This window comes from Pinus tabuliformis, chromosome 3_1 (assembly GCF_031772625.1).
Source record: "Pinus tabuliformis cultivar Carrire ecotype Pingquan chromosome 3_1, CPIR1, whole genome shotgun sequence".
Taxonomy (NCBI): domain Eukaryota; kingdom Viridiplantae; phylum Streptophyta; class Pinopsida; order Pinales; family Pinaceae; genus Pinus; species Pinus tabuliformis.
Window position 1 is genome coordinate 263,983,658 of NC_142301.1, and position 25,761 is coordinate 264,009,418.

The window sequence follows — 25,761 nt, forward strand, 5'->3', positions numbered from 1 at the left end:
TTCAAGCAAGTGACCATCTTTTAAGTGAGTATCTTTATTATAGAAGCGCCCTCTAATCCCTAAGCTTGTTTCTATTGCTTTGTAGAAGCTTTGCCCTCGGGTTCAGGTGGGGACGGACCAGAGCAATATACATTTTTTATTACTGGGCTAATAGACTCTATTAAAGGTAGAAACTATTCAGGGAAGACGGATGATTATTTCGGTAATAGACAGGTAGGTCCGGTAAGAAGTGCAGAAGGGGTCCTGCTTTTTTCCTTTCTCTTCCTTGCTCAGCTTGAAAGGGACTTTTACACAATTACAAGAAAGAGAAGATTGTATAAAAAGATTTCTATTAGATTGTACCATATTGATCGGAGATAAGATTGCATTGTAGAGTTTTTGCATTGTAATATAAAAGGTAAGATTCATTGGTATGAGCTTCTATTTATCGGTGTGAAATGAATGAGGTGCCAGTGCCTTCTCCTAATTCAGAAGGAAGGGGATAAGGATATCGGAGGAAGAGATCCGGCTATCCACCACAGGATGGAGGATGATAGTGCAAGCTATGAGAGCAGGGTAGGAGGAGAGAGAGGAAGATCATTATATGCGATTCACTTCGTTAAAGCAAAAGGGATATTCTTATTCAAGAAGGAGTTCCCACCTCTCAAGTTCAAGAGGGATACTAAAATGTATAACGCTTACATAAAGTCACCACTCGAATTGGGAAGTATCGTAAAGGCCTTCCCAATTCACTTCGTTACAGTTCGGAGGAAGCAGATCGAAGTCCGGCAGGTCATGTTTCGGTCTCTCCCCAATAAAACTAGGAATAAGTTCCCCGAGTGTGGTCTAAAAGTCTGGATTCGGTGTATGCGACTAGTGAGTGTGGTGCTATTGGTATTGCTATTGTGTAAACAGATAAAAAATACCAAACCTCAGGGACGGGGGCCCCACCAACCAACCCCTCTCTCCTGGATCAATCCCAGGGGGCTTTTCAGGATACATCCATGCTTTAAGTGTTACCGATGGAGTTGTGGACGAATTACATAGATGGAAGCTGCTTAGCGAACCAGAGTGGAAGAAGCCCAGTCGTTTGAGTCAGGTGGGTGCACCCATTACCCTTACAACTCAGACTCCCTTGCATGATGTGGTTTCACTTACCGGTATCAGCTTACTGACCGGAACTGCACCATACAATGACCTCGAGACCTAACCTCAAGACTCATCTGCCTTGGAAATGATGCCTTGGTACTCCGCCTTTGGTGGGACTAGCCTTTGGAACCTCATACTAAGCCTTGGGACTAGACTTCGATACCTATGCCTCAGCCCTCTCATCCAGACTTTACCTATGACCGAACCTCTACAGAATAAGACCTAAAAAGAAGAATGCAAAGAGTTCTAGCTTAAGGTTGGTAAGGTAAAGCATGAGTTGAAGGGCTAGAAAGGCAGTTCTAAAGGCATACACTTAAGAAAGACCCGTAGGATTGGGTGTTTAAGAGCATAAATATATAAAAGAGCTAGCAGGCGTTCGCTAATATTTGGGTAAGAAGAGTCCCATAGAAGGTAGTTAAGTAAGAGTGATAGAGAAAAGCACGACTGAGAAGCGAAAGTTCTATAGGTCAAAACAAGTCTAGGCTAAACTCGCGTACCTGGGACTGAAGGTTGTAGGGTAGGTAATCAAACCCCATTCCGGGGATCTCAAAACAGTAATAAAGATGAAATAATACAGACTGTAAGGAAGGTAAGCGAAGGAAGGAGACTACCCCTTGCCCCCCGGAGGGACAAGCGGCTTCGCACCTTGGGGTATAATAAAAAAGAAATAGAAGGTGGTTAGGGGGTTTGTGGTAACTGTTCCCCATGTGTCCACTAGCTCTAAAGGATGTGCTTCTGTTCATATGGATCTGGCTGGGCTTGCCTATGGGAGGAGGGCTTCAACTAATATGGGATATAGTGCAAAAACTGGAGAAACTGGTGCTGGTGTCAAGGAAGGTAAGTTAGGCCTTCTGTTGGTAAACTGGTTCTATTTGTTTCCCTAGGGATTCAAAGTGTCTAATGTCCTCCCTTGGATGGCCTATAATCCTTCTGTAGATGGGCTAGCTTGGGAACAATGGAAAGAGGGGGGTGTGTGGTAAGTAGAAGGAGCGAGGAACCGTAAATAGCTGTAGTTGTTTGTGGGCAGGAAAGATGGTAGGGGGAAAAGGCTGGACAAGATATCCGAGAGGCCAGTGGCCATATTTATGTTATCATCGGGATGAAAGAGCATATTTATATCCATGTCCTGATCAACGGGGTCTGTAACTCATTGCTCATAATAGTCCTTACAGACCCAAGAAAGAAGGCCATAAACCTCACTTACCGCTACGGAACACACGCTCCTATCTCGAATGTATGGAAGGAATAATGATGAAGCGTTATATACGATGCACCTATTGAGAATCATACACCCATAGCCAACCAACAGTCAGAGCCAGTCATTGCCAGAAGGTGCTCATTGCCAGTAGGCCTTGCCCATAGTCCTTGCCGATCATAGACACTAGTCAGAGCCAGTCTCATAGCAGCCTTAAGGTCATATAGCCTCTCATAGCTAGAAGTTCAGTGCTACAAGCTCTACTCAGTGACAGTCTTATAGCAGCCTTAAGGTCCATGCAATAAGTACTAGCCTTAGTTCCATAGCCTTAGTACATGTAAGCTCCATACGGCCATAGAGAGAGCTCAAGCCTTAATAAGTAAGTTACATAGTCTTAGTCCCTAGAGTCAGTTTCATGGACACTAGCCTTAAGGTCAGTGCCACTCATAGCCCCTAGTCAGAGCCTGTTTTCATTGCCGATAGCCAGTTTTCATAGCCAGTCTCATTCACAGGAGGTGGTCACGGAACTGAGAACTCGAACCTCTCTATACCTCGAACCTATACAGAGAAGAGAACTCGTCTCTCGAACCTCGAAGCTCCACCTCGAACTATACCCTCGACGGATACATAGCCCTCGACCTCCAACTCACTTAACCCTAAGGAAGAACCTTAGGACCTACCTAAATCAAATTTAGGATTATTATGTGATATGCTTACATACGATGATTCAACAGGATCATACGCCATGGGAAGGAAAGGGAAGGGAAGGGAAGGGAGGGTACTCAGGAAGGGATATTGAAACTCTCAGGTCAGGGAGCTTGGTTGAGCCATTCACAACGCTGGTCAGGTTTTTTCAACAGAGGGTTCTGTACGCAAAGGTGGACCAATAGATAGAAAGAATAGATAGAGGTTTTTGATTTGCTGCTGGCCGGGTTACCCTCTCCAATACGCCCCTGAAGTCTCGCATTTACTTCAATCCACATTACCGCTTGCCCCCTTTAGGTTTGTTGGAAGGATCAACACTGCTTGCTTGAGGTTGGAATAATTGCTACTGCCGCTTGTCCCCATGAGGTTTTAAGGATAGCTACCCCTGCTGGTGGATCTGGTAATGGACTTGGAGCTGTAGATGAGCAGAGCTGCCGGATCTTTCTAGGTGTTGACCGCTACCCGCCCACTCACATTTACGCAAGTGAAACCTTGTCCGATGCGGACAAGCGACTACGTTGATGGCGTTGGTCGAGAGTTCGCTTGCTCACCCTTGCTCTCCTTTTGTCGAGCAAGCGACTACGTTCCTTACCTTCACTAGAATTGTGTGAAGGCAAGTAATAGGGAGAGCTAGAATGCCTCATCATTCTCATCAGCTTTCAATGCCAAATACCTGCTACTTTTCTTTTCCCCTTTCCCTTTACTTCAAGTACGACCTACTCCTACCAACCCATCTTTCTATTTACCAACCTATCCGGATACTCCCTCACCCTACTACTCCTCGAACCCACACCTCCACCTCCAACCTAGAGCCTCTCACCCTACAAAACATTCTCTTGATTTAAACCACCTACTCCAACCACTAAGATTTCTGTTTTAAGCAAATGGTTTCAAAGCCTGTGCAATGGTCAAAGAAAGGGTAAGTGAGCCATTCATTCTCTAAAGGTTAGTTAGGTAGCGCCTTACCTAGATAGACCTTTCCTTATCTCCACTAGCACCTTACCGACTTGCTCGTTCACCCAATTTGTCTGTTAGATCCTTCAATATAACCTTATATATAGTGCACCACACCACTTTTATGTATTGGCTTCGAGCCGTGTTTGTACTTGGGGAGTGATCATGCAAGATAACATTATATATGTTGCATCACTTTGATGTCTGGTCCATCCTTTCTTATAGGTTGGGCTGGTCGGTTCATCGAGTTGGATGGATCTTTCACACACACGTGACTGAATGGGCTCTGCCTTACTGATCTTCCAAACACAAGTGACTTACAATGCGGTGGTTTAGGGATCAAGGGCTATGGGAGAAGGAGTTTGTTCCATGATGGAGAGTCGTCGTAGCTAGGGCTAAAGCGAAGACGACCAACTCCATCAACCAACCACCACCTCCACCAACCAACCAATAGATCCTTCTTAGAGAGTGAAAATTTCATGTTGAAGAGGGCTGGATACTTGCCCGTTCCACAGAGTGATAGTAGGGGGGGCCAGTGTAGCGTGCCCCACAAATGCGTTTGACGGTGATTGGTCTCGCTCTTTTGCCTAATAGGAGTTCTTCGGGGTAGAGCTAGCACCTCACCTTTATGACGGTGATACCTTACCATTCCATTACTGGGAGAGAAGGATACTTACTCGTCTTATAGCGAGCTCTTTTCAAATCCTTCCTTAAGGTGCGAAGCCGCTTGTCCCTCCGGGGGGCAAGGAATCTCCCAAAACCCGTTGTTTCCCTCTCGACTCTAGGTTATCCCATTGCAAGGTTTGGCCCCATTCCTTCCTTCCTTGCCGGTGGGGTCGTTCTTTCCGGATGGATGTGCCGTGTCCTCATCCGCTACGTGTCCTCATCATGCAACCCGCGGTAGCGTTCCTCCTTCCTCATAATGGGGGCAAGCGGTAGCGATCATTCCCAATCCAGGCAAGCGGTAGCGATCATCAAAATGGGGGGGCGTATGGAGACGTATCTATAAAGGAGGGGTATCATTCAGTATAAACCTCGCATGCAGGGTATAAACTACTTGGCCTCAAATACTGGCAATGGAGTAGCATCATAATAGAACAACCACCCAAATCTAACATCAAGCAGGGCGAGTGAAAGGGTAGAAGTTGAAAGGGTAAAGGAATGCGGACATAATGCGAACAGAAAGCTAACTGACTGAATGGGTCATGGTCGGGCAAATGCATATCTAGAGAAAGGCGAACTGAATGCGAACATAATGAACAGAAAGGGACAAACAGAACAGAAAGCACTAGAAACCATGGAATTCGTAATCGGCAATTAAGGCTCAATGCTTACCATATTGTAGTTACTGATATAGGTTTCCGGGTTACTGACTTTGTTACAATTTTGGCAGTTGCTTCAATTTTGTTCACATCTGATAATCTGGACAGTACCTTTTTAGATATGCCGAAGCACAATGATGTATATAAAGGTGATAATTCATAATCTGGATAATACCTTTTTAGGTATGCTGAAGCACAATGATGTATATAAAGGTGATAGTTCAGTAACTTGAGGCTGAGCTAGCTCACTCTGCAGTCTGATGCTTGATTTCAACTTGTAACTTTCTGAATAACCTATATTAATAGAATACTTCTAATATGCCCATGTCCCCACTGAACAATGATTTCAAAAAAAAATGTTAGACATGTGTTGCATATAAGCAAACAGTGAACTTTTCTCCTGTGCTGCAAGTCCTCGTTCCTAGTAAAAAAATATCATTCACCTCATGAAACACGACTTCTAGGAAAAACAAAAGCCAAATACCAGCATAAGGTTTAGATCTTTTATTTTGAAAACATATCTATGTTACATTACTGCATACAACAAAATATAATTTTAACAATGAAAATGGTGCATGTTAAGAAAGATCATTTTAGATCGTAATCTCCTTGCACATCTAATTAGCAAAAAATCTAACACGGCATTACCTTTTCAAGGCATCATTGATCACTTTCTTGCAGTTATCTTGAATTTCACTTTCAGGAATGGGCAAACTGATATTAAACAGAATCTTCTCAGCTTTTTCACGAAGAGTTTCTCCAAGACGCACAAGGACTTCCCTAACCTGACGATCATTTTTTTCCCTACAATGAGAAAGTAAAACCTATCATGTGATTTTCTATCTGATGAATAAATGCCTTATGGCAACTTCAAACATGATCAACGAAAAGGAAAACTTATCAGTGGCAACCAAGGTATGTTTAAAAGTTTCTTCTTTATCTTCAGCTAATATCTTTATAGCAACATACAAACCTGTAAAATGGCTTCATCCTATCTATCTTTGTACCAAGACTAACTTCACATGCTGAAGATACAAGAACTGAAGGCACTCCAACACATCGGCGCTGGCAGTAATCAATTGCTTGTTTTTCTGTCAAAATTTAATATTACCTATAAGATGTAAATTAATAGTAAAATTTGTCAAAAATGAGGGTTAATCATGTGGCTGGACTTTCTACATTATAAATATAAATGACAATGCTTCATAAATACCTGCAGCTGCTATTATCTCATTGAATTCCTGACTTGTGACTGCTGACATAGCTGAAGCCGAAAGAGCCTCCAGATACTCTGAATCAGAGCTCAGAACTCTTCCTGGTAAATTTGAATTTTTGGGCCTTGAGAAAACTGATTGCATCTCTTTTTCAAAATACTGCACACCTCCAGCAAATGCACCGTCTATTATGACATCAACAAGGACATCCCTTAGCTTTCGATCCGCACTTAAAGGGAAATCTTCATTAACATAGTGCACCAGAAGGGGCAACAATTTTGCCAGTCTCTTTCCTGTGAGCTTCTGACCACCTTTTGCAGTTAAATTCCCAAAAACTGCAGTACGCAGATTTTCAACATCCATAAGGTACTTAGGATGGAGACTATAAAACAATTCGTCTTCTGCTGCTAATGCTTTGCTCCCATATCTTTCACGTAGATTGTTTAAATCTGCTGGAGTTCGAAGAGTATAACAAGAAATTCCGTGTGAAAATAAGGTCTCCAATGTTCGGTCGCCAGCATGTTCTTGTGCATCTATATACCGTTGAAGATAATGCATAGGTGCTTCTGAAGGCTGAAGATCAATATCAAATCCCTGGACAACCCATGTCAGTGGTGGGAAGTCAAGTGTCTTTAACACCAGTGAAGTGTCCACGTCTATTGAAGAGGAACGCTCTTCTGTACAAAGAAAAACTAAACCACACATCAACCACTGTTTTACCCAGTTTAACACCTACAGATGTAAGAGATAAAAATCACAAAAGACATAGCCTTGCAAAAAGAATCTAATAAGGACTACATAGAGTAACCAAAAATCTAAAAAAATGTAAAGTTGAATATAACCTTCAAAATCAGCAGAGTGAAGCCAGTTTTGGAGATTGAAGATTTGTGCCTGCTTTGACAAAACAGCTAAGGAGCTCACAGACTGTGCATCACCTACAAAACCATGTAAGAGTGGGTTCAGGCATATTTTTTTTATTACTTTAAAATGACAATTAAAATATAACACAGCTCAAAAACTATTTAAGACCCTAATACAAGATAATTTTATTCTAGCAGAATATGTAATTTGACAAGTTGATTACATATATGTATCTCTTTAGAGTGGTTTCATATTGAATATGAAGACAACAACAAACTAACTGTTTGTGTACAAAAAGGCAGGGCATAACAGGAATTAAAGTCTCAAATTTCCTCTCATTTACTAATACTTCTTAGCCCCATTGTGCCAACCAAGCATACTTTGCTGTGAAGTCTATTTTATAATGTAGTGACTTATAGTATTATACGTCATGGATAGGATTATTTTAACTTCAAAAGAAGATTTACCTTAAGGCCATTGATTTAGGTCTAATATCATTAGTATGAAGTCCTCACCATGAGGTCTATCGGAACTCCTTGTAAGGAAAATCCTGATTAGTAGGGTGTGTTACCGCTCAAACTAGCAAGGGGACCTAAAGGGGAATCCCTAAAGGGCAAATGCTAGGCCAAGGGCAACAAATGCAATCTTAGCCCACTGTCACCTCAGCTAAGGCTTCCTTCTATTTACGGACTTTCACCGATGGGAGGAGACCCAATATGTATGGAGTCACCAACGAATGCTAAGTCAATGGATATGAGTGACCTAGACCCTTTCCGAGAAGGTTTTGAAGAATGAAGCTTGCTTGCTTCCTAAGCAAGGTACTATGTGCCTCGAGGGAAAGGAGGATGATTTTTGGGGTTAGGTGTATGGGAATAGGCTTTAAATGGAGTTTCCCACACCCTAAATACTTGTTAAAGTTGGTATCTTGGATGGCTCTCGGAGAATAGTCCTTTGTAGCAATGAGACCACACGGGGCCAAGTGGACCCCGTCTGGGGTTTGGGGAAAGTATGAAATAATCAATGATTTTCTTACCCTAAACAAGGCGGGAAGGATCAAAGAAAGTATTTGACTCAATGATGTTATTTTGACCCCGGCAAGTGCTAGCCTTGGGGATGGCAGGGCAATTTTTAGTCTCGAAGCTAGGGCTTGGCTTTTCTTCCAACTACCACCGGAATGTCTTCAAATCTGGAGGAGGGCTAGAAGAGAGGCTGGAGCAGGAGACCCTAGGAGATCGAACTTTTTCATTGGCTAACTTGTCGGGAAATTGATTCCCTAGGCACCCCAATGTGGCTAGACTTGGGAGGAGGTGAAAGATTATGAGTTTTGGTGACCACCCTTGGTAGATCAGTGCCTTAGTACTTGGGAGAATGGAATCTATGTTTATTATGTGTAATATTTCTTGGTTTCCAGTCAAGGAGGCCTCAAAATTGCTTCACAAACCCTTCTAGGTCAAGTGAAAGCAATCTTGTAGCTTTTATACTTCAAATGCACAAGAGGAATGGCTTGTCAAGGTCAAATTTTACCTCTAGGAGATTTCGCTCATACTACAAGGGCCAATGCATGGAGAAAACGTTATAATAGAGACAATCCCACAATATTAAGCAATAATTTGCATGCAGCAACTAGCCTTAAACAACGAAAATCCCATCCAGCATATATGACAAATGTAACAAAGAATAACATCAAAATTTCGTACTTACATGCAGTAGAGTATATCCAACCATTCACAAATGGCAATAAAAAAGCTCCAAGAGAAGATAAACCAATAACCATACATCAAAATTCATCCATAAATGCTCCAATTCATCCTCCAGCAAAAAGTGCGAAATTCTCTAAAGAAGAGAGAGATCCAATCCAAAGTGATGATGAGAAATGATCTCACCTCACTTGTATTTATACACATCTAAGGAGTTCGAAGTAGCCTCATTGGCCTACATAAGCCCCAAAAATAAAATAATGTGTTAATAATACAACCTTTTGGTGACAAGCCCACCAAACTAGCTCACAAATGAAAAAGTAAGCCTCTCAAGAGGACAAATAATAATCTATGCATGTCGTAGGGCCCTCTAAGATGCTTAATGAGGTCCATGGGTACCACAATGAAGAATAGGACCCTCAAAGCAGTGGACAAGGGGTTGGCCCCTTGAAATAACCTATGGTGCTGCAAATGAATGTGGGGGCACACAAGTGCCCTTATGCATCTCCAAACAAATCGAAGATGCCTGTGGGTTTGCCCCCAAGGGCTAGGATGATAATGTAGGAGACGCCACATCATCGTAGAAGTCCTGGATCATCTGTCAAGTGTATGGTGTGGATCTGGAGCCAGTTGGGCATGATGGATCAGGTGCATCCTCCTCGTCCAATAAGTGAACCACGAGCAATCTCTGAATGGATGTGGGGATCCATGAAGTGCAATCTACTGTTGTGGAGGCCCATGGCTCTCAACGCACACCCTATATGTGCCAATGTAGCCCTCTGGAGGATTAGGACCCCATATAGGGAGACCAAACCCCAAATGGAAACCATTTGCAATCCTGCATAAGATCCAATGCATCCCCTAGGCTTCTAGTACAACAAGTCATTAAAGAAACTGAGTAAATGAACTTAACTAATCATGGACCATGGGTGGGGACTTCATAATGGCCTACCCTTCCATAATGGGCTTCGGGATGTGCCAATGTCTCCTGAACTCCCAATGGGTTTAACCAAGTACCCTATTAGGTGATTTCTGCTTCTAAAGGGCATAATATAGTCAAGGTACATCCGTCAAAAGGTGGTGGCATGTGGCAAAGGCGTGAATGAGGTAGGGAATGAGAAGGGGAAGCCCTGGGTCAAATGTTGGGGCACAAGGGTAGCTAACAAGAGGGAAGCCCACACTTAGGTTTATAAGGTGTAGGAGGGAGCAATCATGGTACATGAGGTGCCACGGCCTTGATTTTTCCACCCTTCTTTGTATGCCTTTTGCCTTTTTGTGATTTTCTTTGATTAACTGCTCAGGGTTCAAGGGGTTAGAGCATGATGTATAAGATATAGTACCCCAGTTTAAGGTGGGGCAGTTCATCGCCCACCAGGGGTTGGGACAATCATGGGTTTCTATATGATAAGAAAGGTTCATAGAACTTGTGGGAACCAAGGTGATGGCCATGCTAATGGGGTAGAGTTTCATGTAATGGCTTTTGCCCACGTGCTAAATGTTTTTGTCTTGGCAATCTTTTGCATTTTGTGGTACTTTTCCTGTTGAATGTGGCCATATATGCTTTTGACTCTCTTTTTAGCTGCATCAACCTTCGGGTTTCATTCCAAGCCATGACCCAAGGTGTGGGCAAGGGGAAGGGGTGAGCTGACCCTATGTGGACCTGATGGAGGAATGTGGACCCAGCGGGAGAAATGATGGATTGGGTAATAATGAATAGAAAGGGGGTAATATGAGTGGATAAGTGAGCAGGACCACGTAACCAAAATCGGGGTTTCCCATGAAATACCATCACTAAAACCAAGTGGTCAGTAAAAGAGATCCCACGGGACTAGAATCCAAGGTTAAGTCCTAAAAGGGGTCTAGGGGATAGAAGCACAAACCTAGCCCATTCTTTCAGTCGAACCCCCCCCATTAATCTGTGCCCAAAAGTGTCTATGATAGGCAAACTACAAAACTCAATTTCAAAATTACAAGGCATACCTTTAGCTTCGGGAGGCCCACCTTCAAACATACGATCATGGTAGATGGGTGAGGGACCACATGGCTGGCTCAAGTGGCGGAGAAATGGCACAATGAGCTAGCTGATGGTTGCAAGGGGTTGTTTTGCTGCCGGTGAAGATCATCTTGGAAAAAAAAATTCTCCTAGTGATATTACCCACAAAATGGTGGGTAACAGGGTGTACAACCAATCCATATGGCCATCCAAGGTCATCTCACAAACAGTCCCAACACTGGCACCTTTTGGCTCATGAACTTCTAGTGCATCTTTTGTGGCCTTCCAATGCATTTTTCAAAGTTCCAATGCACCATAGCCAAGCATCTAGCTCAGAGTGCAAATTCTCTTTCCAACTAGCTAAATAACACCTCAAATGTAGCAACAAGCAAAATGTTGTCATCTGACCAAGGCTCTGCTATTTTTCCTACAGCTCACCATCATCCAGCTTAGTGTGCACACTCAGCACCAACTATATGCTAGAGATAAGGGTTCTTACATTTTAGACTTTTTTCCTCTTAGAGTTTTTGGCATTTCTATAAATGTAATTTCAACATCTTGTTATAAGCTTTTTGTGAATGATCATAGTCCTTAAATCCTTCCTCAATAATGAGCTGCCACCATTCTAGCCACCATGTATTGCTATGTTTGCAGTGTTTTTCCCCATTGATTGTTAATAGAAAGTGGTTTTCACTGAAATACTTTACTTCCAAAATCGTATATTGTGTTCATTATACAATATTGTGTCTTCCTTCATTTCAAACTCAGTCCAGTCAGGGTTAATGATATTGAAGTCATCTACTCTATTGTTTTTATGTTCATGTCACCCACGAGGGCAGGTACAGGAAGTTGGGCATCAAGCTAGCTAAGCCTAGAGAAAGTCTTCCTTGCCAACCTGAGTTGACATACCGCAAAATCTACCAAGCCTAGTGCAAAACCTCACTAGGCAAACTAGGTCTTATAGCAACAAGAGATTAGCCACCATTGTTTCCTCAATGGATTCTCTCCATCGCTATAGTGGTGGATATCATCCCCACAAGGGAGGCTTCCCTACAAAAGATCACCAGCTAGATATTCAACTAGGGAGGGCTCAAGGGTGATGCAAGGTCCAATAATTGAAGGGAAAGTCATTGGCCAAGCCTCGAAAGTTAAGATAAGAGTTGCCTAGACTTCAAATACACTTTCCTATAACTTTATGACTTACAAGAAAGTTGCTATGAGTTAGGGTTTTTATGATATGCAAAATTTGGGCAATGTTGTCGCGCAGATTGACACGACAACGCTCAGACCGGGCGCTGTCACTCTGATCCCCGATCCCTCCGTTTAAGCCTGTCTCCCGCGGCTAAGGGGGGTAGTCCCTGTGAGATGATGAGACCAACTGTCGACCAGTTGGTTGGGAGACACGAGATACGATATAAAAAGCACTAAAATGATTTGATTAACTGAGCAGACCAGTGCCTTAAGAGATTATTATTGCAATGATTACTTGTTAAATGATAAGAAAGATGAATCGTGAACAACAATCATTTGTCATCAAAAGGTATCAGCGAAATCACAATGACCAAAACGATATCCAGCAACTGAGAATTTTGAAAAAAGATGAATGCTTTAAACCACCACGAATCATAAACCATTAACCAGATATCAATTTCGCATCTCGACTTGAAAATTTAGATCTCAGCATGAAAGATATGACAAATCCCGAAAATGACTGGATCTGATAAAGAGAATTTTCCACAAAATTTTTATGCTTTTTCAAAATTATTTTTTATTTTATATATATATTTTTTTTATTTTTTATAAATAAAATCTAGAAAAAAAAAAAAATACCAAATAAATCTAAAGAAAAAAATGAATTAAAATTAATCTAAATTAAACTAAAATCTAACAATTATGAAAATTAAACTAAAGTCTAAGAAAAACAAAATAAAATCATTTTATTTCCTTTTTATTTTAAAACAAAAAAGAAAAAAAATCTAATTTAAAACATTCTAAATTCTAACTATAAAACTAACATATTAAAAATTAATTAAAACAAATCTAATAAACAAAATAAAATCTAACTAAACAAAAATCTAAAACATAACTAAACTAAACACAAAATCAAAATTTAATTAAAAATCTAATTAAAATCTAAAAAAAAAACTAAATTATGCAAGTTGAACCAAAGTCTAACTAAACTAAAATCTAATGACTAAATATTAAAAAACTATTTTAAATAAAAAAAAAAAAAAAAAAAAAAACGAAACTACACAATTTTAAATCTAAACCTAAAACTTAAGAAAAAGACAAAACACGTCTAACCCATTAACATCAAACGCAAATACCATATGAAATCCAAAAAAAACAAACCAAAATCGATTTACATATTTTCTTTTTATGAATTTTTTATTTAAGTTGGATCTTAACGTATGAAACGTAAAGAATGAAACCACTAACGCAATGCCTTTTACCTTTTCGGAACCTGATGTCACCGTCTGCGTGAAAGGATAGGCCTGCTGCCCGCGCGAATACGTAAGACGGGTTCGATGGAGCTGAGAATCCTTCCCTGCGGCGATGGATCGTATCATCAAAGAAAAACGACTGAAGATAAACCTGGCCCGATGATGAAGCTGCCAGATAAACTACGGATCAAATCGAAACCATTTCCTGATGTTTTGGATGCCTCCACGCAGGACACAAACAGAGGGTTTTGATAGCTGACGCTGCGCTATAAAATTGATGGCAGACGGTGGAGAAATGGAACTATCAAGCACGTTTCCTCTGGCATTATCAAAGTGCCTGTACAGAAAACCCTTTAACGCCAACCCATATGTGAGGTGTATCTTCTGGAAATCTTAGCAAATTTGTTTGAACGAAAAAGGGATTGATGATATGCTTCTCCCTCAGCGGAGTTAAGGAAATCGAAAGTATGACAATACGCAGAAGGCAGGATGGGATCGGCGGTAGAAGAAAATGATGCACTGAGTGGGTTTCGCTGGTATCATGAGCATAACCAGATGCGTCGAGTTCTCAGCGTGGATGTTTCGTTGGGAAAATTTCTCACATATTTCTTTTCTTATTTTTGTGCTTCGAAAGGCAGCAAGAGAACCACGCTGATTCATTCAATAATTTTTTTCTTTCTGGGCATGAACACACATTGACAATCTCCGCTTTTTCCTCTTAAACTGAATTGCGTTAACCCTGATGGCGATCCTGCAGTTGCAAAAAAGACAAAACCCTAATAAAAACTGCACAAAAATTTGAAACCCTAGATCAGAAAAATTCGAAACCCTAAGACAGCTGATTAATGTACAAATTTAGCCCCTTAGCAGCCAGATTTAGCAGTAAGCACAGAAATATTTCAAAGAAACAGAAATTTGAACTTTGCTGTGAACAGAAAGAAAGTCTCTCATGCAAAACAGGAAATAAACTTTAAATGATTAACCCAGGGCCAAAATCAACTAGGCTCTGCAAAGAAAAGCCTGTGGGAGTCGGCTGGTTCAGCCCAGAACTTCCCCAAACGCCCACAAATACCCTTCACCTAAAGATTTCCTGCACACCTCAAGCAAACATCAATAAAGAGGGCAAGAAATGCTGCTAGATTTCAAGAAATAATGGAGATACCTGCCATTATTCCAGAAACCCTACAACATTCAAACCCTAGCACGTGAGCAAGATACCTGTACTCACAATACTCTGAAAACCAGCTATTATTTACTGCTGAAAACTGAAATATGCAGAAAAAACAAACATCTCACAGCAATTCCAGAGAATAACACCAGCCAGTTTTGAACCCCAAAGTCTTTTTATTAACCAGAAAATCAGATTACAAGAGAGCTTTTTCAGTCCAGACTCACAGATCAGATAAACCTGAAATGACCCTTAGCACCCTACTTAAAGGAAATGCCTCCAACGGCTAGTTCGAGTGATCCATGCAGCAATGATCTCGACCGTTGATGAGGATCAAGACATCTCTTGATCTTATCCGTCGATTTATTCACTTAAAATATTATTATTTTATTAGTTAGGGTTTTTGCTTTATTTTATTATTTTTTATTTATTTCATTTTTTAATTTTTACTTTATTTTATTATTTTTATTCATTTTTTAAATTTTTTAATTTATTTTAAAATGGATCATCGAACTAAGCCTTCGAAAAACATCACCTAGGACCTAGGACTTAGGACTCATGAGGGGATTTAAAACATTTTTCGACCCTCAGGACACATTACATCATGACTTTTACAATTTACATCTTAAGGGAGAAAACCCCTTTAACATAGACCCTCACAAATCACCCAGTTCTGCGACACAACTATAATCTAGCAGATCAACACACTAGGATTCTCCTAAAATTCCAATGACAAAGTCCATCCCGGCTTTGGAGTCAGGTTTGAAGGAAAACTCTGCCGATCCGTGGATCGGTGAGACGAAAAACCTTCCGGGACGTAGATTATCATCAGAAAGTTAGGTCCACCTAGGCAAATTACATACATGACTCATGTCTGCTAAGATTATTTACAATTAATACATGCAGACTGGGTTTACAATTGAAATGATCAAGCTGCTGATGACTGTAGGCTGGCACGGACACGTCGTTCAGGTGCTACCCCTTTCTGCCAAGAAAAGAGGGTGTACTGCATGGGAAGTTGACCAGTAGTGGTCAACATCTGGCTCTACTTGGGGACACGTTGCTGCTCTGTAGGAATGTGAGAATCCAGAATCTGCATCCATGCAACACACAACAAAATATAAGTAGCGTCCGTCCAAAATCATCATATACATTAAGCACAAGAAAGATAAAAGCTCTTCATTTATTAACTAACTAATAACATGAAAAGTAAATCTAATCCTAGAAATGAAATGCTGAAAAGACAAGGAGTAGGGATAGAAATACAATACAGAAGATGCCCCATGGCATCAGATGTGTTCAATATAGTGCATACTGAGCATTTGCCTGCTTTCAGGCAAATCTGTCGGCTGCTTGTCGGATGTGCCATGTCCAATTTTGCATATGGTAGGACTTTTTCCTATCCGAAAATCAAGCTGCTCACGGCCGTCTGATGTATCAAATCTTCTTCTTATTTTCTTTCTCTTGCGCTTTTTCTTTCTGGCAAGTTGAATTACTGATGACACGGAACTTTCTGTTTCAAAGCTATCAGATGAAGTATGTAAGATATGCGTGCTATGTCTTTCTTTATCCTGCATCTGATCTTTATCATTCTTAAGTCTGTCCGGATCACCTTCAATTAACCATCTTTCAATCAAATTAATAACCTCCTCATAATAAGATGGAGCTTGTTGCAACACATGAGAAGGCTCCTGATCTATTGATGTCACCTGGTTTCTTTCATCTTCCAATTGCTGAAACCTTTGAACCTGTATTCTAATGGCATCCATCTGTCTAGAGTGTTCAACCTTTATATCGCCGATTTGTCTGGCATGATGTTCTTCCATGTCTTTTATCACTTTATTGTTCTTTTCCTTTATGTCCATCAAGTAATGCTGCATGAAATTTATTTCTTCTTTATGATTCGCTTGCATGTCAGCCAACTGATTATTATGATTGAACGTCATGATAGTCATTTCCTCTTCCATAGTTAATAACTTGTTTTGCATAGAGTCAATTTCCCTATCATGATCAGCTTTAATGGTCACTATATTTTCCTCTAAGACTGACATCTTGCTTTGCATGATTCTAATTTCTGTTTCATGATTAGTATTCATGGCCTCAATTTCTTTAGCATGGTGACTTTGCGTGACCTCAGTCTCCCTATTACGTCTTTCCAGGTGGGTGCATAAAGTTTTCACATCATTGACATAATTAGTTTGATTGATTTCCATATTTCTTACCAGCATCATTAGGTCTCGTAAAATTTGCTTTTGCTCTTCCCTTTCATTGTCATTTGTCCCTGATTTTCCACTATTATGAACTTGATCTGCATTAGTACTGGTGGATGACACATTCTGATCTTGAAATCTTTCTTCAACAGCTTGACCTTTAATATGATTACTTTCATTCTGTTGCACAATTTTAGAGGCAGAAGGCAAGCTGTTTGGACTATCATATCTATCTTTAAAAGCATTGAGAATGTCTTGTAAAGAAGTGAAAAAATCATGAGGAAAATTATTAAACCAATTCAAGGCATCACCCTCTAAAGAATGGACAAATAGACGCATCTTGAAATCTTCATGATTATATTGAGGAAATCTACAATATAAGATCATTACACAAGTAAACATGTTTAAATGCTGTTTAACAGTGACCGAATCACCACCCGAGAACTTAAATAATTTACCAACGGCCTCTTTCGAAAGATCATGGAGATTATCAGTAAAATGACATGGTTTAAATGAATAATCCATGATGAACAATAAGGGATCAAATGGATGATAGAAATAGATTTCTGCTCAAGAAATTAAGAGATGAAAGAAGTGGAGTCGCCACTTGAACAATGAATCTGATTCTAGGATCCAAAAAGTAACCACAAGCAAATATGAGGAAAGCTTCTTGTCTGGGAAAAATGAGAAAGTGGAGTCGCCACCCAAACAAGAAACAAACCCAAGAGATGCTGCTGATATGGGATGAAAAGATGTCAAAAATATTGAATCTGCCAGCTCAACTGAGAGATGAGAGATGAGAAGATGAATGTCGATGAAACTCCAGGAAAACAATTTCCCCGGCAACGGCGCCAAAAAATGTTGGCGTTGCCGGGCCAGATGAAAAGATAAAAATGAGAAGGAAGATTGTCATTGAAATGCCGAGAAAAAAAATTCCCCGGCAACGGCGCCAAAAAATGTTGTCGCGCAGATTGACACGACAACGTTCAGACCGGGCGCTGTCACTCTGATCCCCGATCCCTCCGTTTAAGCCTGTCTCCTGCGGCTAAGGGGGTAGTCCCTGTGAGATGATGAGACCAACTGTCGACCAGTTGGTTGGGAGACACGAGATACGATATAAAAAGCACTAAAATGATTTGATTAACTGAGCAGACCAGTGCCTTAAGAGATTATTATTGCAATAATTACTTGTTAAATGATAAGAAAGATGAATCGTGAACAACAATCATTTGTCATCAAAAGGTATCAGCGAAATCACAATGACCAAAACGATATCCAACAACTGAGAATTTTGAAAAAGGATGAATGCTTTAAACCACCACGAATCATAAACCATTAACCAGATATCAATTTCGCATCTCGACTTGAAAATTTAGATCTCAGCATGAAAGATATGACAAATCCCGAAAATGACTGGATCTGATAAAGAGAATTTTCCACAAAATTTTTATGCTTTTTCAAAATTATTTTTTATTTTATATATATATATATATTTTTTTTTTATAAATAAAATCTAAAAAAAAAAAAATTACCAAATAAATCTAAAGAAAAGAATGAATTAAAATTAATCTAAATTAAACTAAAATCTAACAATTATGAAAATTAAACTAAAGTCTAAGAAAAACAAAATAAAATCTTTTTATTTCCTTTTTATTTTAAAACAAAAAATAAAAAAAATCTAATTTAAAACATTCTAAATTCTAACTATAAAACTAACACATTAAAAATTAATTAAAACAAATCTAATAAACAAAATAAAATCTAACTAAACAAAAATCTGAAACATAACTAAACTAAACACAAAATCAAAATTTAATTAAAAATCTAATTAAAATCTAAAAAAAAAACTAAATTATGCAAGTTGAACCAAAGTCTAACTAAACTAAAATCTAATGACTAAATATTAAAAAACTATTTTAAATAAAAAAAAAAAAAACAAAACTACACAATTTTAAATCTAAACCTAAAACTTAAGAAAAAGACAAAACACGTCTAACCCATTAACATCAAACGCAAATACCATATGAAATCCAAAAAAAACAAACCAAAATCGATTTACATATTTTCTTTTTATGAATTTTTTATTTAAGTTGGATCCTAACGTATGAGACGTAAAGAATGAAACCACTAACGCAATGCCTTTTACCTTTTCGGAACCTGATGTTACCGTCTGCGTGAAAGGATAGGCCTGCTGCCCGCGCGAATACGTTTTTGGTGCCCACGCGGATATGTAAGACGGGTTCGATGGAGCTGAGAATCCTTCCCTGCGGCGATGGATCGTATCACCAAAGAAAAACGACTGAAGATAAACCTGGCCCGATGATGAAGCTGCCAGATAAACTACGGATCAAATCGAAACCATTTCCTGATGTTTTGGATGCCTCCACGCAGGACACAAACAGAGGGTTTTGATAGCTGACGCTGGGCTGTAAAATTGATGGCAGACGGCGGAGAAATGGAACTATCAAGCACGTTTCCTCTGGCATTATCAAAGTGCCTGTACAGAAAACCCTTTAACGCCAACCCATATGTGAAGTGTATCTTCTGGAAATCTTAGCGAGTTTGTTTGAACGAAAAAGGGATTGATGATATGCTTCTCCCTCAGCGGAGTTAAGGAAATCGAAAGTATGACAATACGCAGAAGGCAGGATGGGATCGGCGGTAGAAGAAAATGATGCACTGAGTGGGTTTCGCTGGTATCATGAGCATAACCAGATGCGTCGAGTTCTCAGCGTGGATGTTTCGTTGGGAAAATTTCTCACATATTTCTTTTCTTATTTTTGTGCTTCGAAAGGCAGCAAGAGAACCATGCTAATTCATTCAATAACTTTTTTCTTTCTGGGCATGAACACACATTGACAATCTCCGCTTTTTCCTCTTAAACTGAATTGCGTTAACCCTGATGGCGATCCTGCAGTTGCAAAAAAGACAAAACCCTAATAAAAACTGCACAAAAATTTGAAACCCTAGATCAAAAAAATTCGAAACCCTAAGACAGCTGATTAATGTACAAATTTAGCCCCTTAGCAGTCAGATTTAGCAGTGAGCACAGAAATATTTCAAAGAAACAGAAATTTGAACTTTGCTGTGAACAGAAAGAAAGTCTCTCATGCAAAACAGGAAATAAACTTTAAATGATTAACCCAGGGCCAAAATCAGCTAGGCTCTGCAAAGAAAAGCCTGTGGGAGTCGGCTGGTTCAGCCCAGAACTTCCCCAAATGCCCACAAATACCCTTCACCTAAAGATTTCCTGCACACCTCAAGCAAACATCAGTAAAGAGGGCAAGAAATGCTGCTAGATTTCAAGAAATAATGGAGATACCTGCCATTATTCCAGAAACCCTACAACATTCAAACCCTAGCACGTGAGCAAGATACCTGTACTCACAATACTCTGAAAACCAGCTATTATTTACTGCTGAAAACTGAAATATGCAGAAAAAACAAACATCTCACAGCAATTCCAGAGAGTAACACCAGCCAGTTTTGAACCCCAAAGTCTTTTTATTAACCAGAAAATCAGATTACAAGAGAGCTTTTTCAGTCCAGACTCACAGATCAGATAAACCTGAAATGACCCCTAGCACCCTACTTAAAGGAAATGCCTCCAACGGCTAGTTCGAGTGATCCATGCAGAAATGATCTCGACCGTTGATGAGGATCAAGACATCTCTTGATCTCATCCGTCGATTTATTCACTTAAAATATTATTATTTTATTAGTTAGGGTTTTTGCTTTATTTTTTAATTTTTTATTTATTTCATTTTTTAATTTTTACTTATTTTATTATTTTTATTCATTTTTTAATTTTTTTAATTTATTTTAAAATGGATCATCGAACTAAGCCTTCGGAAAACATCACCTAGGACCTAGGACTTAGGACTCATGAGGGGATTTAAAACATTTTTCGACCCTCAGGACACATTACATCATGACTTTTACAATTTACATCTTAAGGGAGAAAACCCCTTTAACATAGACCCTCACAAATCACCCAGTTCTGCGACACAACTATAATCTAGCAGATCAACACACTAGGATTCTCCTAAAATTCCAATGACAAAGTCCATCCCGGCTTTGGGGTCAGGTTTGAAGGAAAACTCTGCCGATCCGTGGATCGGTGAGACGAAAAACCTTCCGGGACGTAGATTATCATCAGAAAGTTAGGTCCACCTAGGCAAATTACATACATGACTCATGTCTGCTAAGATTATTTACAATTAATACATGCAGACTGGGTTTACAATTGAAATGATCAAGCTGCTGATGACTGTAGGCTGGCACGGACACGTCGTTCAGGTGCTACCCCTTTCTGCCAAGAAAAGAGGGTGTACTGCATGGGAAGTTGACCAGTAGTGGTCAACAGGCACACACTGACATATAGCAGCTATAGAAACTAGACTATGAGTAATAGGACCAACAAAGGAGCAAAGGCTATGGAGGCAAACAAGGGTTAAGTAAACAATGGTTTTCAATAGTTAAAAATGCATACAATGGCATTTATTATAGAGACGTAAGCCCTAATTTTGGGGTGAAAACATGCAATTAATGCTAGATTTTGCCTTTTTATATTTATTAAATGCAATCCCTTTCAATAGGGCAATAACAAATGGACAATAAATTGCTATTAAATGCAGATTTAAGCTAACCCTAACCCTAGTTACCATAAATTGAAGAGAAATTAAACAAACAAAAAAATTAAAATGACCACCACAAACTAGTCTAGTGCCTTCTCTCAATTGGGCAATGGAGTCAATAATGGCAAGGTCAAAGATAGAGGAACCTGGATGAGGTGGGTGGAGGACTAAGAAGCCTCTCTTAGAAACCCTAGTGACTTTATTTAAGTGAAGATTTAAGATCAAAGGTAGAGGCAGTTGAATGTGCCCGTTATGCAGAGGAACATATAGGGATCAAAAGAGATGTCAGACCGACAAGACCCCCACAACTAGGATTTCTAGGGAAGACTCCCCAAAACTTCTTCAGGGGAGTAGCTCAAGACCACCTCCTTATGGTAATAGATTTACCCCAAGAGGAGTAGGAGCAAGAGCTCCCATGACAGTTAATACTATAGTTGTTGAATTGTCAAACAAAAGTCAATGGAAATCTCAAGGAACTACTAATAGAGGAAGAAGTACGAGAGGAAGTAGCACAAGAGGACGGAGCTCCTTTTCTAGAAACTCACAATCTGACTCAAGGGGATCATCCCAAGTTAATTGTTGGGGATGTGGAGGACCGCATTTGCAACGTGATTGTCTGGAAGCCTCGTCAAGTATAATGCATAGAGCAGGAAAAGAGCCATCATCAAATACCCAAGGCAATCATAGAATCCATGCAGTAGTCAACAACAACTAGGCAGAACATCAGTCCACTATAGTGGAATCTTCAAGTACTATTAACAGTATAAAACTCAAAATATTATTTGATATTGGTGCCACTGATAGTTTCATTTCGTCATATGCATTAAATAAATGTGGGTTGGCAGCCCCCGCAAGCAAAATGATTTCAAACAAGTGGAAATGGCTTCGGGAGAACTTCAATTCGTAGATTTAAGTGTTGAGGAATGCAAAGTTGATCTAGGGATCTATTCAACTAAGTTAAAAGTTTATGTCACAACCCTAGGAACTTATGACCTCGTCATAGGGATGGATTGGTTAGAAGCTCATCAAGCTTGGGTAGACTGTTATGGGAAAAGAATTCTCTGCATAAATGATGAAGGAGAGACGATCCAAATCCAAGGTATTAAGAGGAAGGTATCTTTACGCTTCATCTCAGCAATGCAAATGAAGCATTGCTTAAGGAAAGGATGTCGGACATACGCAGTTCAAGAAGTAAGCAAGGAGAAGGGACTATCCTTAGAGCAATATCCAGTGTTATCTGAATTTCCAAATGTTTTTCCAAAGGAACTACCAGGATTACCTCCTGAAAGGGAACTTAATCTTACAATAGAATTGAAACCTGGTACATAACCAATTTCTAAAACACCCTACAGAATGACGGCTCCTGAACTTCAAGAGTTACAAATCCAGTTGAAGGAACTACTGGATATAGGACACATCCGACCTAGTACCTCGCCTTGGGGTGCACCTGTAATTTTTGTCAAGAAGAATGATGGTTCCTTACGGCTATGCATAGACTATCGAGACTTAAATTGAGCTACAGTAAAGAATCGGTATCCAATGCCTCAAATTAATGACCTCTTCGACCAAATGAAAGGAGCTTATGTCTTTTCAAAGATCGATCTACAGTCAGGTTATCATCAATTAAGAATTAAGGAAAGCGATATCTCTAAGACTGCATTCCGAACACGCTTCGAGCATTATGTGTTCACAATGGTACCATTTGGGTTGACCAATGCACCAGCAGTATTCATGAACCTTATGAATAGTGTTTTCTGCAAATATCTCGACCAATTTGTACAAGACTTCTTAGAATATATTATCATCTACTGCAAAAATGAGAAAGAGCATGAAGAACATTTGTGGATAGTATTATCTTGCCTCAGGAAACACCAGTTATATGGAAAGCTATCCAAGTGTTCCTTCTTTCAAAAAAAATTAACTACCTAGGTCATATTATATCTGGTGAAGGGATCTCGGTAGATCCTGAAAAGACAAAAGCAATCATGGAGTGGTTGATATCGAAGAATGTGCATGAAATGCGAAGTTTTATGGGTTTAGCCAAATATTATCAAAGGTTTGTAGAAGGGTTCTCAAAAATTACACACCGTATCACAACCCTCCAACATAAAGGAGTTAGGTATGAATGAACTGAGGAATGTCATAGAGCATTCTCTGAACTTAAAAGATTGTTGACCAGTGCACCAATCTTGTGAGCATCTGATATGGACAAAGACTTTACCGTATCTATAGATACATCCAAGCAAGGATTAGGTGCAGTATTAATACAAGACAAAGGAGTAATAGCATATGCCTCCAGGAAGTTAAAGCCTCATGAAGAACTCTACGCCACGCATGATTTAGAGTTAGCTGTTGTAGTGTTAGCTTTAAAGATATGGAGACACTATCTAGTAGGGAGAAGCTTTATGCTCAAAAGTGACCACCAAAGTTTACAATATTTGTTTACCCAAAGAGACTTGAATGCTAGGCAAAGACGATGGAGTGAATTCTTAAGTGAGTATGACTTTGGAATTTCATACATTAAAGGAAAAGAGAATGTGGTGGCAGATGCTTTAAGTAGAAGACCACGAATATTTTCCCTCATACCTATCAAAGTAGACTTGAGGAAACGAGTACTAGAACATCTCTTGAGAGATAGATGGTATTTAAAAGTGAGATCCGAGCTTGATAGTAAAAATCCAAAAAAACCTAAGTTTGACAGATATGAACTAGAAGATGATGGAATTTTGCTATTCCATGGAAGAATGTACATACTTGATAGTGGGGATCTCCGAAACACCATTCTTAAGGAAGCCCATAGAGCATTATATTGTGCACATCCTAATGTAAAGAAAATGTATGCTGATACAAAGAAACTCTTATTTTTGGTTAGGTATGAAACGCGATATTGTCCAATTCGTTGCAAAATGTCTTGAATATCATCAAGTGAACGTTGACCATTGTCATCCAGCAGGTCTCCTACAACCTCACGACATCCCTATGACCAAATGGGAGATAATTTCTATGGATTTTATCGTCGGACTACCTCTTACCCCACAAAGGCATAATGCCATTTTGGTTGTGGTGAATAAATTAACGAAAAGTGCTCATATTATTCCCATAAGAGGTACTTACGAAGTTGCTGATGTAGCTCAGGTATTTATAAATGAAATTATCAAATTTCATGGAGTACCTAAGAAAATCAATCAGATAAAGACTCGCGATTCACTTCAAGATTCTGGACTTGTATGCAATCAGCCTTGGGAACTCAACTAAATTTAAGCACAGCTTATCATCCTGAGACTGATGGGCAAACAGAAAGGGTGAACCAAGTAGTAAAAGATATGCTGAGGATGTACATTATGGATCAACAGACACAATGGGAAAAGTATTTGCCCTTAGTTGAATTTGCATACAATAGAAGTTACCACAATTCAATCGGAATGCCCCCATTTGAAGCATTGTACAACAGAGCTTGCAGAACATCGTTAAGTTGGCATAGGTTAGAGGATCATGTGACAGTAGAGCAAGAATTAATTCAAGAGATGGAGGAACGGGTAAAACAAATTAGGCAACGATTAAAGGAGGCATAGGATAGACAAAAGAGTTATGTTGATACTCACAAAACAAATAGGAATTATGAAATAGGGGATCAAGTTTTCATCCGCATCAGACCAAACAAAAGCACCATCCGGTTTGGAAAAGAAACAAATTATCACCTCGATTATTGGGCCATTCAAAATTCTGGAAAAAGTTGGACCTGTCGCCTATCGTCTTGCACTACCACCCCACTTGCATAAAGTTCATAATGTTTTTCATGTATCTGTATTAAGACATTATATAGCTGACAAATCTCATAACCTTCAATGGAAGGAACTATAGGTATCGGACGAGGGAACCATTTCGGTCGAACCATTACGTATACTGGAACGTAAGGTTCGATAGCTCAGGGACCGCCTGGTAGACCAAGTTAAGGTCCAATGGGACAAGAATAGCCCGAACTTAAAACCTTATTTTGTATATGTTTAATTTATTTTGAGTTGGATACTTGAGACCATTATTTTAAATTATCACATGTAAAAATGAATTTTTATTTAGTTGGTACATGGTATATGTTATTTGCTTAACTCTGCTGGTATGTGGATACCAATATGAAATATGTTATTTAATTAACATCGCTAAAATATGGATACCAATATGAATTTTAGTATTTGATTAACCTTGCTATGAAATCCAAATTATGAATTATAATAT

The 25,761-nt window shown here is 39.5% G+C and overlaps 1 protein-coding gene across 2 annotated transcripts in view; it reads right to left on the reverse strand.

The window, feature by feature from the left end:
* LOC149186807 (uncharacterized) overlaps positions 1–25,761 on the reverse strand; it is a 361,700-nt gene that overhangs the window by 273,346 nt on the left and 62,593 nt on the right. For both annotated transcript variants that reach the window (XR_016255718.1, XM_089411140.1), the window contains exons 4-7: positions 7,361–7,453; positions 6,518–7,195; positions 6,278–6,395; positions 5,953–6,108 (exon numbers count right to left, since the gene is read on the reverse strand). Coding sequence is in view for 1 of the 2 variants with exons in the window: in XM_089411140.1 (XP_089267266.1) it covers positions 5,953–6,108; positions 6,278–6,395; positions 6,518–7,195; positions 7,361–7,453 (1,045 nt within the window). In the remaining variant the exon portion in view is untranslated. The remainder of the gene's footprint in view (positions 1–5,952; positions 6,109–6,277; positions 6,396–6,517; positions 7,196–7,360; positions 7,454–25,761) is intronic.